At 44.8% G+C, this 19,211-nt stretch overlaps 1 protein-coding gene across 3 annotated transcripts in view; it reads right to left on the reverse strand.

Moving 5' to 3' along the window:
* The window catches only part of LOC148522260 (nuclear receptor subfamily 2 group F member 5-like), a 32,287-nt gene that overhangs the window by 1,653 nt on the left and 11,423 nt on the right, over positions 1-19,211 (reverse strand). For 2 of the 3 annotated variants that reach the window (XM_088474179.1, XM_088474180.1), the window contains exon 3: positions 10,804-11,331. In XM_088474179.1, coding sequence (XP_088330305.1) covers positions 10,804-11,331 — 528 coding nt within the window. The remainder of the gene's footprint in view (positions 1-10,803; positions 11,332-19,211) is intronic. The other variant, XM_088474181.1, reaches the window with a different exon arrangement.

The following is a 19,211-nucleotide window of genomic DNA, read 5'->3' on the forward strand; positions in this document are numbered from 1 at the left end:
TATACGCAAGGTGTTTTAAAACTCGTCACGTATTATAAAGATCTCCAGCCAATGGGCTTCCAACTTTTATCTGTTTGAAAAATGACAGTTGGGAGCTGATTGGCTGGAGCACCGTTTATCATACGCAACAAGTTTTAATACTTGCTGCTTATGATAAAACTCGTTGATAAATGAGGCCCCATAGGGAGAGATAAAGCGGAGAAACTTATAACTGTCAACTATCTCGCACAGTATTTGAAATGACAGAAGCGGATTGGTTGCGTTTGGGGTCCTGAGGACCGAGTTTGAGAACTTATGACTCATGATAACTAGGCAAGCCTGCCAGGCTCGCTTGTGAGGAGGAACCGGGTACTGCTGGAGACAGTTACACTATATTTCATAGCTACCGACGCCCCAGGATATGGCAATGAATGGAGAAATGGACTTAGGGTGGAATCAGTATTATAATTTAATATCAGTATTCCGGATCAGTTGCAAGTTATGGTGCATACACACGGTCAGATTTTTCCTTCAGATCTGAACGATAACGATTTAAAAATCGTTCAGTCGTTCATATCTGAAGGAAAATCTGACATGCCTGAACGATGCGCGTTCCCGTTTGTCAGATAACGATATCTGACATGTGATGTGTTTGCAGTCAGACTTGGACGATTCCATTCATTTTAATGCAGTCAAAAATCGTTCAAATCGTTCAAAACTTTGGTAAAATCGTTCAAATCGTTCATCTGACAAATCTGACCATGTGTATGCTCCATTAGTTTAAACATAGGGATGAATCAGTGTTCTCCCCAGAAATATTTTCCAGCCGGGTGGCATCAAGAAGTAGCTGGGTGGGGACCCCTTGCAATAATAAAATGTTTTAAACTCTGACCTTATAATGTTTTAGACTTGAAATAACATTTTATATATAAATTCTCCTCTTCTTATTAGAGGCCCAGTCGTCTGATTATGAAAAAGCTGCAAAGTCTGTAGGATCTGGTCCTTTTTATACAGCTCCCAGATACTGTCCCCACTTGCAGGCTCCCAAAGTGCCGGGTGTTAGGCTGTTTCTTGCCGGGTGGTGCACCCGCAAAAAACAGCCTGGGGAGAATTTGTTTAAAACATCCAGGGAGAAAACTGGATGTTTTAAACAACTCCAACTCCTAGAATACTGGGCCTCGATAGGAAAACCTATGGAACCTGGGAATTGAAATGTACCTGCCACCTACAGGGAGTGAAGGCATCCACGATTTGGGTCGAGCCGATATCCTTGATAATACTGCCTGTTGGTGCACTAGGAGCAGACGTCACCAAAGCACGCAGACAACCAAAGGAAGAAAAAAATACACGCGAGCAGCTTCGCCTGAGGTGCGCTGAGCACATCGCAACAAATACAGTGGTGATATCTGCTCGCACTTCCATGGGTTGTGGCCAGGAGAGACAAGATCCGCAAAAGCAGACCGAAGCTATTCAGATAATTGAGTGCCCCCCCATATTGTCACAAGTTGCTTCATTCTCTGGCCACAACATTGCTTCCTCCACTGTGGCGTATACTGATTAAAAATTGTTTTAACCCGTGAACGCAGCACAATAACCGTTCAGACTAAATGAAAGAAAACAGAGGGGAAATGGGCACGACTGTGGCTAAATCAATAGAAAGATAAATACTGTCTATTCCTCAATTCTGAGTATTGCTTTCAGGGAATAATACGTCACCAGGTTAATGATTTACGCACGGTTAAATCACAGAGTAATCCAGAGGCGCTAAATGACCTCACATCCATATATCTGGACTGTTAGGAACTACCGTGCGCACGAGTCAATGCCCTGTGTGGTATGTCACAGCTCAGCACTGGTTAGTTTATGCGGACCAGAGGGAACAAGTCATGTCCTTTGCAGAAAGATTACAGTGTAAACCCTTCTGTGGGGAGGAAAGCATTACACCCTTATTATACATGCTAGTATCTCCGTCATACGTTACAGCAAGATGATGAATAACACAAACGGCTGTGTCACATATGCTTATAAAGAGACTCGTGCTCCCCAGTTAATGTCTTAATTAAAAAAAAAACACGTGGAGCGATCGGTGCTGACATTGGGGCTGTAGCTGGCTAATCAGTTTCCACAGTGTTGGTGTTGACTGAGCGATAACTTTTAAGGAGGCCAACTCGCACATAAACTCATCTACTTTACCCCCCACCTTCTCACTCCACATGGTGACAAAGCCTAAAGCTGCATATCCACTTGCCGATTAAACAGAGCGATTGAACGATTACGACATCGTAATCGTTCAATCGCTCATTAATCGTGCATGAAAATTGTCAAAAACGACCAGCGATGCGCGCTCCCACTGATCGTTTTCGCCATCAATCATCGCCTGAACATGCCGGTCAATCTGCCGATAACGACAGATTGGGCATGTTCGGGCATGAGGGAGGGTGCCTGCACTGAACGACATATTGTTCAGTGTAGGAACTACAGGGGATGTTGTAATCATACTGTCGTTACCCCATCGCTTAGTGGATACGCACCTTAGAGATACAGTATGTGTGCAGCTATAATACAGGTGGTGCCTTTCCTTTAGCTGTCTAGGGGGTATACAATCGGGAAGCCGGCTGCCTTAATACCGGCAGCCGGCTTCCCGACTGTCATATCCCGGCGAGGGTGAAATGCCGGGCGTCTAGATGTAGACGCCTACATTTCCCCGACTCCGGGAGACCGGCACCCAGCATCCCGATCGAAGGGATGCCGGGCGCCGCGAGTGGACAGCCGCAGGGGGGAGGGTTAGGTTTAGGGCACCGCGGGGGGACTTAAGGCTAGGCAGCCCCCCGGGGGACTTAGGTTTAGGCAGCGGGGAAGGGGGGGGGTTAGGGTTAGGCACTTAGAGGGGGGATTAGGGTTAGGCGCTTGGAGGGGAGGCTAGGGTTAGGCACCCCTAAGGAGGGTTAGAGGGTTAGGTTAGTCAGTACTTACCTATCGACGATCGGGATTTCCAGCGCTGTCGGGCTTCCGCTGCCGGGAACTCTGCTTTGGTCAGCCAGGCGCTGCCGGGAATCGCATGGCCGGCGATATTTCATACCGATTCAGTCTAGGGAGACCTCAGAAGACGCAAGCAACATGGCCACTCAGCCATATTCTAACACGTTACACTTTTGGGAGCCAAAGGAGTATTTTACCACTAGGGGAAAAAAAGGACTTTTAAGCTGGAAACATAGATGGTGCTTTTGTGCCTACAAGGGCTGCAAATGCAAGGACACCTATCTGCACAAAGACATAGCTGACGGCAACGGTTCTCCATTCAGGTGGGGCTCGTGGTGATGCCCGTTCTGGAAACAAATCCGGTTTAGGAGAAGCCATAACAGCAGCACTACAATATCTAAACAGTATTCAATGTACTGCTCACTGTTTCCCAGGAAGAAATGTTTGGCATGAAACATCTATGAGGGTACCAAACAGGAAACACATAGGGGGAGATTGATCAAATCTTGGAGAGAGAGAAAAAGTGGAGAAGTTGCTCATAGCAACCAATCAGCTTCTAACATTTTTTTTCTAGCACAGCCTGTACAATGACAGTTAGAAGCTGATTGGTTGTTACTATATCTCTCTCCACTTTCTCTCTCTCCAAGATTTGATACATCTCCCCCTATACTTTCAAGTGCAACTTTAGATGACATAAATCCAAACCTGCCAACTAACCCGATTTCAGAGAGACAGTCCCGATTCTAGGCATGATGACCCCAACCCTGCCTTTGGTTGAGCAAAAGCCCTATTTTGTTGGCATTAGAGCAGGGGGTAATTTAGAGTTGGGCGCAGAAGATGCATACTGCCATGTACGCAGCAGGACGTTGGTACGCACTACCTTAAATTTGGAGCATAGATGCATGCTCCTTACTACATCAGCCTTGCATAGGTGCAGAATTTGAGCTGTGCAAGTACAGTAATTCATTTAAAGATACGGGTAATACATGATGCCAACCCATCAAAAAGAGAGAAGCGATATTGCGCATCACCAGGGTTAACATGCTCAATTTGCAAATGGACACCCCAGATCTGCCACTCAAAGGTTCTATTCGGCAAGCGTCCTCAGGAGATAATAATATAATAATGAGTTTATTTATATAGCGCTTATCTCCAGTAGGACTCAAGGCGCATTACAGATAGTATAAACGTAATACAGAGGTTTACATTTTCATAAACTACAGTTACACAATACACTACAAATTTATAATGTATAAATGTACTTGTCCAACTGTAAGTCAGTCCTCAGGGGGGGAGGGTCTATAATGAGGCACACTGATGCTACTGTCTTTTTTTGGTTTGGGTCAGAGGTGGTATCGGGAACGAATCTATACAAATGCTAATTTTCATGCTGCAACAGCCTCAATGAACAATTTCTAGTATGTTCTGGGTTTCAAGGGAATAAAAATGCACATCAATGTTTCTGGAAGTTGTTACTTCAGCAAATTAGAATATCTGCATCTCTGTACAAATTGAATATAAATATATATACGCCACTGATTCAGCAAAGGGTGTGGGTATGAGAGTGCAGACAAGAGTTCCTGTAAGAGAATATGTTTCAAGAATTCCTGTAACAATCGCAGCTATTCCGGAATTAAGGGGGTCAAACATGGAAAGATTTCACAACATTTCTGGCTCTTAGCATTAATATATTTCTGCAAAACATATCAGTGTATTCCTAGTGACGACTGCAGACACGATACTGCTCTGCAGATATATTGTATAGAGGGATTGTTACACTAATGATCCAAAAGCCATTGCTACAAAAAAAAGAGATTAACAGTACATTTCTAGTTCAGGGTTTGTGGCACTTCACCTATTGTGCAACTACAAGTCCCAGCATGTACTACCAGACTTTATACCATGCAAAAATACACTGTAGCAAAAAAAAATGTTGTTTGCCATTTAACGATTAACAATGTAAAACTTCACACACCGCTGTGAGTGAGCGAGAATTGTTTAGGTTCGGCTGACCCGCGCTTGATACCCCTTCATTCAGGGCCTGATTCAGCAAGGAACGCAATGCCGCGTTCGCACGCAGACGGCCGATGTTTCCAATATGGTGATGCGTATAAAACTAGGCGCTGCGAAGGGGAATGCGATCGCAGACAGCAGGCAGACCAACCGCAGGCGTGTCGGTGCGTTCCAACGCCGTTGCAGAGGCGTGCATAAATTAGGCATCGCGAGGCCCTACACAGCCTGAGCTCGCACTGCGTGCAGGAAATGTAGCAAAGACTGTGGAAGGGCCACTAATTGTGCGTATGGTTCTCGATGTTACCGATGTTTCTGCTGTCTTGCCAGGTATATAGGACGCGAGTAAAGGGAAGTGGGTGGTACTATGTAGTGCTGGGCGCCTGCTTGTTCTGTTGCGATTACCGTGTGTATGCATTCATTAGCATATTCTCGCAGCGGTCGGTTGCGGGCGTGCGCACACTTGCGTTCCTTGCTGAATCAGGCCCTCAGTCCTATCTGGAACCCCCAGCATTCAGCCCCCCCCCCCCTCCGGAACGTTGTGTAAAGGGAGCAGGTGGGCTCGGCTGAGTTACCAGGGTCACCCATCAAGACTGAATGTCTCAGCTGTGAGTGCCTGGGAGCTCTGAAGGTCAACTGGAAATGTCACAAGGGTGCCTGACATTATATATCTGACCTGCGGGGCTCCTCTCTCTGCCAGGGGCCCCTGCACACAATAAATCACTCTCATCAGCCCCTGACACCAGTGTCCTGACGCAGGAGTCACAACTGGCACTGACACACTTCAAAACACAGCACAAAGCATCAGTTTACTGTCTGGAAAGTGACCGAGGTAAAGGTCCCAAATTGCATACACTAGGCCTTTGTACAATGTGATAACATGATACCTTAAATATACAGCTATACTTTTTTATCTAGCGCAGTCGTGTCACCAGACAAGTTTACTGCGGCTGATGCACAGGAGTACAATATTTGTTCTAGGGCTTGAGAGGTCACACAACAGGTGAAAGGTTTTACGCGTCACCTGAGCGATCCCGGATCTCACCCAAGTGCTCAAGTTATTTCCCACAATGCTGTGTGCACAGCCACCAAGACATGTCAGGTTGGATTCCAGTCGTTCGTTTCAGAATGTATTTACTGACATGTGAAAGAAATAAACAAAATAAAATCACAGCTATTCTGTGGTTAAAGGACATCTGCCTGATCTGGACCAAGCCTAAAATAAGCGCTTCAGCTTAGAATGACTCGGTTAGCCGACATAAAATAAGACACTAAAATGACTAAATAACAAATTTTTTCTTTTTTTCTGGATAACTTAACCCAGTTAAGCTGTGTGACTTATAGGGGCCTGATCATTAAATCTGCTAAGAAACAATAATTATAGTATCGCTGCTCATGATGGCAATATATATATATATATTTTTTTTCAGGCTGATTAATAAAAAAAAAAAAAAAAAAAATCAAGGAATTTTTTCTGCGCAATGCTCAGCTGCCAGGAGAATCTGGCTGACGGCGGTTTGAGTAGTCTAAGCGCTCACCAGGCCAATTAGGTGTCGCAGAGCACATGCATGAGCTGACTTCAACAAGAATTGTTTAAAAAAATTAAAAAAAATAGTTTTAAGGAGAAAACCCCCCCCCCAAAAAAAACAATGTAATAAAGTTAAAAGTTTTTTTTTTTTTTTAATTATAACACTAAAATACTTTATTTTAATAATAAAGCATTTTTTTCATACTTTATTTTAATAATAAAGCATTTTTTTCATACTTTATTTTAATAATAAAGCTATTTTTTTTTCATGTGTGTACCCCCAGCTATGGTAATTGTGCCATTACTAAATAGGCTAGCCCATGCTTTGTATGGGGAACCATTGCAGAATGACTTCAGTGAAGCTTGTGCTTGTGATAACTTTCACCAGCAGAGGGGCTTTGATAAATAGACTCATAATAGGGGTATAATTACTAAAGTGAAAGTTTTTAGAAGTGGAGATGTTTCCCATAGCAACCAATCAGAATCTACTTAACATTTATCTAGCACCTTCTAGGAGATAATAGCTAGAATCTGATTGGTTGCTATGGGCAACATCTCCACTTCTAAAATCCATCACTTTAGTAAATATACCCCATAGTGTTCGACTATAAACTGTTAATTATGAAAGTTGCCAGTGCAGTGTATCAGACAAGCCCTGGCTGACATCCTCATTCCGCATCAGTTTACATTCTATCAGGGCCAGATTAAAGATTGAAGGGGCCCCATGGCAACTAACTTGTAGGGGTGCCTAGAGTCACCCACTGTAACCTGCCGGTCAGTCACTGTGGGCGTGGGCTGGCGGGTGACCTACAATCTGCCTGCTGAAGCGCTCGGTCAGCCACCTGCTCTGCTCTCCGTACATTGGGCCAAATATAATAGGCCCTGATTTGCGGCAGTTGGTGCGATTCCGGCGAGATAGTCACTAGATTTTATTGGCGCTTTAAATCTAGTGACTATCTCGCTGAAATCATGACGTTGCCCACGAATCACGGCCTATTACATTTGGCCCTAACAGCGCAAGCTTGCATCCCCTCCAAGTGCTACATACATACAGTACATGGGCTCCATCACGTTTTATCCTCTAGCAGGGGATTTCGGTGGGACGGCAGAAATGCACTATTTGGGGAAAGCAGGCGGCCCCGGTTCCCCTTGCCAATGACCCAGCCCTGCATTCAGTCTGCAGGAGGGTCATTCCTCAAACACATTGTTTTTATTTAGTTCTATTTCAACTCCTGTAAATTTGTAAACTTCATTGATCTAACACATGACGCGGTTTGTTACAATGGGGGAGATGTATTAACCGCCGAATCCGCATCAGCGCACGTTATGTGCACTGATAGCTCTTTCCCCCATGTATGATTGGAGGTTTGGCGGTAAATGACAGGGGCAATGTATGAACGGTCAGTTCGCCTGACCGTTCTGCCCACTGCAGCTGTCACTAACGACAGCTACAGCCTGGCGATGCCCTATCCCCACACCAGCAGGGACAGCGCTGTCCCTGCTGCGGTGGCTGCCGGCTCCAGGGCTGCACGCGGGATCTTGCAATAGTTGTGAGATCCCGCGCATGCTCAGTAGAGCCGGTCGAGACTGAGACACAGCGCACCAGCACTAGGCTGGGATCGCCGGAGGGGGGAGTTATCGCTCCCCCGCTCCGGCCGATGAGATGTTAATACTCCGTAAAGAGGCGAGGCAGGAAGCGTTACAGCGGCACGTTAAGTGCCGCTATAATACATCTCCCCCAATGTAACATACCTCCCAGCTGTCCCGATTTCAATGGGTTCATCTCAATTTGCATAACGTTGGGAAGCATGTCATGAGCTGCCTGCAGCAAGGGTGGGTGATTTTGGAGGAGGGGAGGGCGGTTGGTTGTGGCCTAGCTCTACAGGAGTGCTAAGCAGTGTCGTCACTGGTGGGTGCAGACCGCACCAGGTGTCACCCCACTTAGGGGGTGACAAAACAATCCCGGCTCCAACCTTCGTATCGGAGCCAGGCTCCCGATCACTGAGGAGGATCCGGCAGTGCAAGGAAAGTCTCTGGGGGCTGCCTAGCATCTCCGGGAGTGGTGGGCCACGCCACCAGAGTGATGAAAAAGGGGGCGTGCTTCGAGGCAACACCACTTACTGGCGAGGCCATGCCCCCTTTTCAGGGGATCAGCTAGATGCACCGGGTGTCACCGACCCCAGTGACACCACTAGTGCTAAGCACACCCACTGGAAATGTGTCCACGTCCACAATGAAGTGGATAAGTCCCCAGGGTCACTGCATGGGGGGGACCTGTGTCCTTAAAGAAGCTGCTAAAAATAATATTCTTATACGTGTATGGTGATCGATATTCCTGAGGAGCAATGAGACTGCACATAAATACAGACTAGACTACAGCTAACATCTATTCGTTCTCTTTATTCTCTTAATGATCGCCCTCCGATTTCAGTACACTTTGGACAACCAGATCTGGGATGGGTTTTTGTTTCTAGAATCGATAAGATTAATGACCACTGAAAAACCGACTCTAGGTTCTCTAACAGTCCAGGTATTCAAGATATCCATACTTAAGCACAGATGACTTCATTAGTACCTCAATCAGTTTGATAGTACCATCTAGGCACAAGCATAGATATCCTTAAAACCTGGACTGTTAGGGTGCCTTGAGGTCCGGGTTTGGGAACCCCTGTCTTAGCCTTAATTGCTTGAATTGAATTTTTGCATCCATCAATGTCAGAATTTTTTTTTTAAAACCATCAATGTTTGTGTCTTTGATTTTATATGATATTTATCATTAAATGTTTTGCTGTTTATTATATACTTATCACCTGACATACTGATTAACGTATATTTACGTACATATGTATCACCACACAGCTTTTTCTTAAGTAATGCAGTATGTGTTTAACAATGTTATCTGTCTCTGTATACAGTTGTTATGGTCACTGCACTGATGTTCATCAACGCATCTCATTTTAATGACATCATCACACTGCAGACCAGGCTGGGTCCTGAGTCCCGTGTGCAGTACACATGTGGTGTCTTGGCATGGGGATTTAAGGTAAGCTACGTCTCATTGTTTCTTATATACACCTGATGAAAGTGCGGTAATAAAGCACGGAAACATGGAGTTTACTCTGCAGTATTTACTCGTTCCGAGTGCCACACCTCATGTCATTGTATAAATAAATATATATATATATATATATATATATATATATAGAACCGATAGTCTAGGCACCTGGCGCTTCCTTATATATTTTACTGAGAGAGTCAAATAGTGTTCAAAAGGTGTTCCAATATGTCCATTAAAAAAGAGAACAACACATTTCTCCGTACATAAGAGATGGCTGCTTTTCCTTCAGAATGCTGGTTTGAGCAAGACAGCTAGGTAGATCTGAAAAGGTAGGAGAGAGGGAAAGGTGCCTAATAGTGTAATATATTTAGTGAACGTATGGTGAACATACAACAAATAACTATTACATGCGTACCAGATATTTTCTTGGTAGTAATAAATTATTATTTTCCATTGAGGTGATCCAGTGTTACCAAAAAGTAAGCCAGTGAAAAAAAAAAAAGGTTTTAAAAGAAGTGTGCGGAGTACCTAAATATAGCTAACCAATATGGATGTTACCCTCTTCCTAGAGGTTCAGTTGATAGATAAAACCAAACTGCAATGAAGAATAATAATATAAATATTTAATGGGGACAGCGGGGTATAATCTACACAAAAAAAAAGGTATAGCAAAAAGGGAAAAAAATGGAGATGGAGGGGGACAAGAATGCAAAATATTACAATATGCTAAAAAATATTCTTAAAAATTCCATAAGAGGGTAACATCCATATTGGTTAGCTATATTTACCCCGCTGTCCCCATTAAATATTTATATTATTATTCTTCATTGCAGTTTGGTTTTATCTATCAACTGAACCTCTAGGAAGAGGGTAACATCCATATTGGTTAGCTATATTTAGGTACTCCGCACACTTCTTTTAAAACCTTTTTTTTTTTTCACTGGCTTACTTTTTGGTAACACTGGATCACCTCAATGGAAAATAATAATTTATTACTACCAAGAAAATATCTGGTACGCATGTAATAGTTATTTGTTGTATGTTCAGCATTCGTTCACTGAATATATTACACTATTAGGCGCCTTTCCCGTGCGCGTGTGTGTGTGTTAACCCTTGGCCCAGTTAGAGACCACAATCTCACAATATTCCCGACACTGTGAACAAAACACCACGGGCACTAGAATTTGCAACTGTTCTGTTAAGTAGCTGTGTGTAGCGTACAGGCACAGCGCATACATCAGCAACTTACCAGGTGTAAATAACGCAACGGCTTTCAAACAGGAGTACTCAGCAGAGTCAATATGAAGTGCCTTCAACTTTTCCACCTGATCCTGAAAGACCCGGATATGGTCCATGAAAGCCACCACTCTGTCAGCGGACATAGGCGAAGCGTGGAGGCCTGCTGCCGCCAGCAAGGGTGCCACATGAAGGGGCATGGAACACTGGGCCGCGTTGAGGACGAAGAGCTCGCTCCACGTCATGCGGAGCAGGGAGACCTGGTCGGAGAGCTGGAAGTCGGGGAAGAAAGGGATGTTCTTGGCCCACTCGATGGCACTGAAGAGCAGGCGGGCAGCCAGCTCGCAAATGTTCTCAATGCCCATGATGTTGTTGGGCTGTAGGCATTGGGCTCCATAGCGAGAAGTTGGGTAGGGCTCTGCTCGGAGAAGCAAGGAGATGAATCCCGTTAGGTACGAATGACCATTGTAAGGGTCAACGCTGTTCAGTGGGTACTGGCCTGGGCTGGTCTGTGGGTGAGACATTCGACCACGCTGGACTGCTGTGGAGAGAAGACAAGGAGCGGATCACTATTCAGGTCCTGGAGGACGCGACAGAGAATTTTGGATGCTGATATGTTACAAAATGACACAGAAGAATATTATACAATTTATCCACAGATATTTTTTTTTTACACTGTAAACCACAGCGGTGATTGAATAGCTGACCTAGGGGTTAATGTATCAAGCAGAGTGAGTGGCCATAGCAACCAGTCAGCTTTGAGGAAGCATTTATCATGTACATTCTATAAACTGATAGGCAGATGTTGAATGGTTGCTATGGGCAACTTCTCCACTGGATCATTTCTCCAGTTTTTTTACTGCTTGATACATCGACCCCTTAGCCATAGTAGCCATGTATATGTCACGTTGAAACGACCACAAGCGAAACGACAGGCCCGGTGTGTAGAAAGGAGACCTTTCATAGCCAGCCCATAAACTCTGACATATGATCTTTATGTAAGTTTCTTGCTATACTCCTGACGTAGCCCATAACCGGCAGGGAAATATTCACATGACCCACTAGGGCCCCTAGAGTCCTGTGACAGGAAACAATGACTGCTTTTCCCAAAAGATATAAAAACCACTAATAATAGCCCGACTGACGGCTGTGAAGCAGGGTCTAATACACAGGTATATATCACGCAACTGTACGGTAACCCACTGCAATAAGGCATGTGCCCCTTTTTTTTATATAAGCAAACGCTGGTTACTCACAAGGCCCATACGATACTGCAGCCATATGTAGCCTTATTCCTATTATAGAAAATAGAACCGTCCAAAAAGACTTTGCAGACCACAAATAGAATGTGACACAGAAATCGAAGAATCTCCGTCATGTTAAGATTCTCATACATATATATATATTATTATGATACATGTTATATTATAATACACATGTTGTCATTTATATATTTCACTGGAAGTGGACCATGAGCAGCTAGTTGGGTAGAGTACGTTGTACTCGAAAAACAATCTTACAGCGATGAGACAGTTTTGCACTGCGTTAGGCAGTAATTCAGTAAGTAGGGGTATGTGCAAGCGTTGGGTGCTTTGGGTTTGGGGCTACGTGCGCCCTATGCAGATACTGCACGCACAAGGAGAGGTGAATAGCCACGCCATGTTGGAGTCGTGGATAGGTCTCCTTGGCCAACACGGGCCCCAAGAAAGTGCCTGCAACTCCTGCATCCTGATTTTGGAAGTATTTTCCCAATTCCCTGACCTCAAAGGGAACATGCTTTGTAAATGATGTCATGCTGTACACAATACTTGTTGTCATTTTGTTATATGTCCACTCTCCTATCTACGGTGTTACAGTACCCTGGTGCCACCATACAAATAACAGATAATAAATATGTTCCCGTTGTGTTTTATTTTGTTTTACTTGAGTTTGGTGTCATCAGATCATCCATAACCCACATTCTGACTGTCAATCAGTTTTGTCGGATCCAGTTATTAATCAATAATAAATGTCCCTTGAATTATCTTACTGTTGTGTAAACACTACAGGAAAAGTTATCCTTTGCGGATTTCAATTTATATATTTTTTATTTAAATGTGTAAAATAATGTAACCCCTATTCTACATCTAACTATTGGTTAGATATGCTCTACAGTAGAGTGCATCTGACATATACCTTCTATTGTACTGTATTTGGTATGCTGGGATACAGAGCATGTGTTTGCCCGTCTAATCTCTGCCCTCCTAGACATGTCACAAAGCCATATCTGCCAACATCTGAGATATGTGAAGCTATGGGAGCGGGGCTGTGTCTGGATCGGAGTGCGGCCACGTCAAGTGCTAGGCTGCCCCGTGCTCCCCTTTAAACACTTGTTCACTGCCACGCTCACATTACGCAGAGCAGCAGTGAACGGGTAATAATGTCCAACCTCTCATCCATGGGACAAAGTTGTCCCTATCAGGACGGCGGGACAAAGGCCCTCATTCAGCGGCGGTCGGGGGATGCAAGTGGTCGCTCAGAAACTGGGCGGCCGCTTGCATCCTGACCGCCCGCCTCTGTTTCGGTCGTTAGGCTGTGGGTTAACACCCACAGCTCTAACGACCGCTCGGGTGATGGTCGCGATGGTCATAGACCATCGGGGCTTACGACGAGACCCTAGGGTAGGGTCTCACTTGTCGTAAGCCCCGGAGAGCTTCTGGCTCTGTTAGAGCCGGAAGCTCTCCACTGACATCACTAGTGATGTCAGTGGGGCCTCCCCCAAACGGTAGGCGTTCCCATGGAAACGCCTCCGTTTGGGCTGCCACCCCCCCGGCCCGCCTTCCAAACGGTGCGAGCTGTCAATCAACATCGACAGCTCGCCCCCTTTGGAAAGAGACCCGCTATGACCGGCGCTGTCGGTCGTAGCAGGTCTCACGCATGCGCACGAGGGAGCCGGCTCCCTCGTGCGCATGCGCACTGGCAAAACATCGAGGCGGCCGTGCGGTCGTAGACCGTACGGCCGCCTCTGAATAAGGTCCAGAGTCCTCAGGCCCTGATTCAGAGACGGACGCTCTGAAAGAGCGCTTGCTCTGAATCTGGGCGTTTTTGGGGATTTTTTTGTGCGGCCTCCTGGCCGCTCGCATAGCTGTGGGAGACCACCCACAGCTATAGCGAGCGGCCAGGATGATGGCAGCGATGGTCAAGACCATCGCAACCATCAGGCTTGCGACAAGACCCTTGTGGTAGGGTCTCGTGGCCGCAAGCCCCAGAGAGCTTCTGGCTCTAATAGAGCCGGAAGCTCTCCCACTGACATCACTGGTGATGTTAGTGGGGCCGCCCCCAAACGGCAGGCGTTCCTTCGGGAATGCCAGCCAACCCCCCTACCCGCCTACCAAACGGGGCGAGCTGTCAATCACCATCGACAGCTCGCCCCCTTTGGTGCGAGACCCGGAGCGATGGAGCATCCGTCGCTAGCCGGGTCTCGCGCATGTGCACGACGGAGCCGGCTCCGTCGTGCGCATGCCCAGTGGGCAAACATCAGTTTGGTACTGTCACATTGAAATCGGTACATTTGGGAGATATGCACAAAATCAACATCATCTAGTTAGGACAAAGAAGTGGGAATAGCTTTGATCTTTGGGCCCGATTCTGACCCGCTCGCTAGGCTGCGTTTCGCACGTAGCCTGCAAATGTTTGCAATGTGCGCATGTGTATAAGACGCAGTGCGGTGCGCAAACTAGTCCATGCGATCGGGAAGCAGTTGCAACCCGTACATAGACGCCTCGCTAGAATGAGTGACAGGATGTGCAGTTTGTGGGTGGTGACAGGGGGTCGTCGATGGAAACGGGGGGGTGGTGGTGCGAACGCAGGCGTATCTGTGCATCTTAACGCCGTTTCAGAGGCGTGCATAATTAAGACGCAGCGTCATAATACACGTCACATGGCTGTATTACACACTGAAGCACTCGCACTACTTGCGGTAGGGTATGGTCAGCCACAAGTGCTGCGTATAGGGTCCGATGTTACTCGATGTTACCGATTGTTGCATACACTTCCTGGAGATTACGTGTATCACTAAGGGAAAGTGGGCGTCTTATGACAGGCTGGTGGGTGTCTAAATACACACCGCGATCGCACGCCAAGACATAGTGGGCGTGCTAATGTCTTGCCGTGCGATCGCGGGATTTGCATACTTTGGCAGCTGGCGGCTACGTGCGAAAGCATCTAGCAAGCGGGTCTGACTCGGGCCCTTTGTGCAATTCAGTGTGAATAGCTGATACCAGCACAGATTTATATCACATGCATTCTGTTGAAGTGTATCTAACTAAATGTCTATTTTGCTTATTTAGCCCTAAATGGTAGCACTGGACTTAAAGAAAGCATCACAGGAAATCCCATGAACGACATAAGGAGCCATGTTTTAATTATTCACTCATAGTATAAGAACCCTAGCATTATATAATATATTAATAGGACTCTACCACACTTGTGCTGCTTTCATATAGCAAATTTAAAAGAGATTAAAGACATGAATAATTGGTATGGGCAGCATAATAAGATTTTGCAGAGGAAACTTTCCTTCTTGGTATTTACAGAAGTCTCATATATGAGGGTTTTAACCTTAACCATATTGAATATTGAGTTTTATTTTCTACACACACAAAAGAACACTGAGTGGTACATTTACTAAGAATCGAGTTTGGTTGTGTGCAAACTAATGCGAGTTTAGCCTTTTCTTTCAAACTCGCAAATTTACTATGACCAAACAGGTGCGAGTTTGGAAGTGAGTTTTCTCTTCTCACTGTTAAAACTCATGCGAGTTTGCAAGCTCAACTAAACTCACCTTCGGCCAAACTAGGTACTTTACATGGAAAAGATGAAACTCGCAAATTTACTAAGAATCGAGTTTACAATCTCGGGTGAGTTTGTAGCAAACTCAGTGTTAAATTGAAGTTTTAAACACTCACCTCCTGAGGTGCGTGTTTGGCTGAAACATACACAGATCAGTGTGATTTGTGCATGTTTCTGGCTGAATAGCAAATGTATTTATTTTTATTTGTAAAAAAATTACGTAGGGTCCCCCCCCTCCCCACCTAAAGCTTAACCATCCCCGGACTTGTCAGCCTGTCCTGGTACCTAAAATTACGGGGAACAAAATTAATAGGGTTTCACCGTAAATTAGGTACCAGCACCTGGCTGCAGGGCTTTATTGGAGGGGTCCCCAACTCCCCAGGGATCCCTGGCCTGGGCTGATGCTGTGGCTGGGGGGGCCCGGTGAATGGGCTCCCCTGGCTGTGGCATCAGCCCCCCGCTAGAAAGGGTCCAGTGCTGGTTTTAATTATAGGGGTACCCCTACGCACATTTTTTACCCCTATAATTAAAGCCAGGACTGGCCCTGCAGCCAGGTCTTGTACCTAATTTACGGTGGAACCCTACTCATTTAGTTCCCTGTAATTATTGGTACCAGGACTGGCTGGCAAGTCCGGGGCTGGTTATGCTTTTGGTTATGCTTTTGGGGGGGGGACCTTATGTAATTTTTTTTCTAACTTTTAACAATTATTTTACAGGTTCAATACAGAAGCAGCCTTCACATTTTTCACTGATATGTGCAGGCTTCGCGTAAGTCATCTCATCTAAACTCTCATCAAAACTCTCATCTAAACTCATCTAAACTCGCATCTAAACTCTCATCTAAACTCGCATCTAAACTCTCATCTAAACTCGCATCAAAACTCTCATCAAAACTCTCATCTAAACTCTCATCTAAACTCTCATCTAAACTCGCATCTAAGCTCGCAATTTTGGGGAAAAAAACTCACTTTGCTTCACCATCGGAAAACTCACTTTCAGTTAAACTCACTTTTTAGTAAATTTGCGAGTTTTAAAAGGGAAAACTCTCTTGAGTTTTGGTGAAGCAAAGTGAGTTTAAACACAACCAAACTCGATTCTTAGTAAATATACCCCTTATACTTTTTTCACACATAGAGCAAAAACACAGGTTTTTGCACGTGAACGCACATCAACTCGGGTTTCTGCTATGAGTGACACAAACAACACGGGACAAAGTCCCGGGTCCATGACCTCGCGCTTTACCATAGTCGGGCTGAGATCTGGGAATTTGACGGGTTGACAGACCAGGCAATTTCCCGGATCTTAAGTCTGCAAGGGGTATTATTTAACTACAAAATATCTCAGGCAGCTTCCCCTGGTCAATAAATGTTAACATTTGAAAGTCTGGTAGAGCACGAAAGTCGAAAGTAAAATGTATTCAGCATTATAAAAGAAAATGTAATCTTAATAAACAGGTCCAGTGATGTCTCAATTGGCGGCAATTTCGTTCATTCTGTTACCCTAATGTAGGTTATTTTTTATTATTATCCATTATATATCTCCGACAAATAGAGGGATATGTATCACGCCTTGGAGAGAGATAAAGTACCAACCAATCTGCGCCTAACTGTCATTTTACAGGCTGTGTTTGAAAAATGACAGGAGCTGATTGGATGGTACTTTAGAATTTCCACTTTAACTCTATTCCCGGCTTGATACATCTCTCCATATTATACTTTGCACCACAAGGGTATTTGTATGCACAGTGGGAGAAAACAGGAGTCCACGAAGGAAACTTAGAAATTGTGGGGAAAACATATAAACTCCCACAAAGATTGGGCTCCAATCGGAAATGTAAATGATATCCTCAGTGCTATGAAGCAACGATGCTGGACACTGAGCCACCACGTCACCCACAAAGGCTTTGGACAACGGAATTGGTAGCACTGGTAACATAAAAAAAAAAAATCTTTAATACTGTGGTAGAAAATATACAGAGATAACAATTGCAGCTCTACCAATTGTGGGTATATATCATCTACGATAACAACCCAGTCACATATTAACGCTCCAAATAATAGAAAGGGATCTTGGTTCATCGACGTACAAAATGGTCAAGAAAAATAGGTTTCCAAAGTAAAAGCAATATTTAAATATATTGGATGTCTTCTGCAAAATAAGGAATAGAATAATCAAAAGACAGCTTGCTTTTGGGAAGGGAGGAGCACCGATTATAGCACTTGGGAGTTTGACCCATTATAATAATGGATACTCGGCTTTAAGTGCAGTCTGCACATCTGCTCAACAATCTAATTACAGAGGCGAATTGATCATAATTCTGCAACGTCATAACAAGAGAGGGGACTTGAGAAATAACCGTCCAGGTCTCTCCTGTAACCGGGAAGTTAGAAGCAGTTAACTCACTCAGCTCAAAATTCACTTTGAACATTTAAGGGGCTTGAGCACTGCATGTGGCGTAGCCCGGCGTCCAACAGCATTCACAGCGAGTGCGCGCAGAGTGCGGTTTTGTAACGTGACGCACCGCCAATACCTTACCACCGCCTTGTTGACACATGCGCGCGAGGTCCACGATTCTACTCACAATCCCACTGACTTGGAGATTTTAGAGAGGAGACGAACTCGAGAACAAATCTCGTGATTTCTGGCGTACACACTAGTGAATTACCGCACCGATACGAACAATTATCTGACCTATAGTTCATCGCAAAGGTGACGCTTTTAAGTTGATTATTGGCGGAAATGTCGGACACATGATCGTAAATGCGCACACGCTACAAAAGCTGCACAATATCAATTTTGACAAATGACGCAGCAGGTCAGATCCAATCCGTTGCTTGTTGAGCAATAATCTGCCCCTGATACGCTTGTATTTTTTTACCAGGAGATAATGCAAAACTAACTAAATGAATCGCAAAGAATCAACTGGGAGATAGATATAAATACAAAAAAATTAGTCGTGTTCACTTTCAATAAACATATCACAGCCAAACGAAGTGATAAATAGTATAGGCCGTCTGACACTCTGTCCCGATCAACTTGTATCTTCATTTTGAAATGCAAACCGCAAAGAGTTAACTTAATAGAAGCTGGGTGGATTGAGTCACAGGCGGCCTATAACAGCCAGGTTGTCTCCTGCTGGAAGATGATTTTCAGTGTAAATCAGGTCCTTCCTCTGATATAAAATGGTAATTCTCTACAGAGGTCAAGTGAAATGAATATATTAAGCGCTCATTGAGCTGATGAGATGTTGGCAAATGGTTTAACCTATTAGCTGCCGAGTTTGATACAAATGTTGTAGCTACTGATTCAAAACTTTCTCAGTGTTGACATTCCCAGAGCTTGTTTAATGTGTGTGTGTGTGTATATATATATATATATATATATATATATACTGTATATAAAACTTCCGTAATCAAATTGATTTTGTTTGAGCTAAAGGGGTGAATTTACAAAGCAGCGGCTTCTGTAAGCCGCCGCTTCCTGGCGGGCTGCGGGTATATATTTAAAATGGCACCTGCAGTCAGTGTAAAGCCCGGCGTGCTTATCACTGACTGCGGGTTCCGTTTTAAATCGTCACTTGCAACCCGCCGG

The sequence above is a fragment of the Taudactylus pleione genome, unplaced genomic scaffold, assembly GCF_031769625.1.
Source record: "Taudactylus pleione unplaced genomic scaffold, aTauple2 ptg000148l, whole genome shotgun sequence".
Lineage (NCBI taxonomy): Eukaryota > Metazoa > Chordata > Amphibia > Anura > Myobatrachidae > Taudactylus > Taudactylus pleione.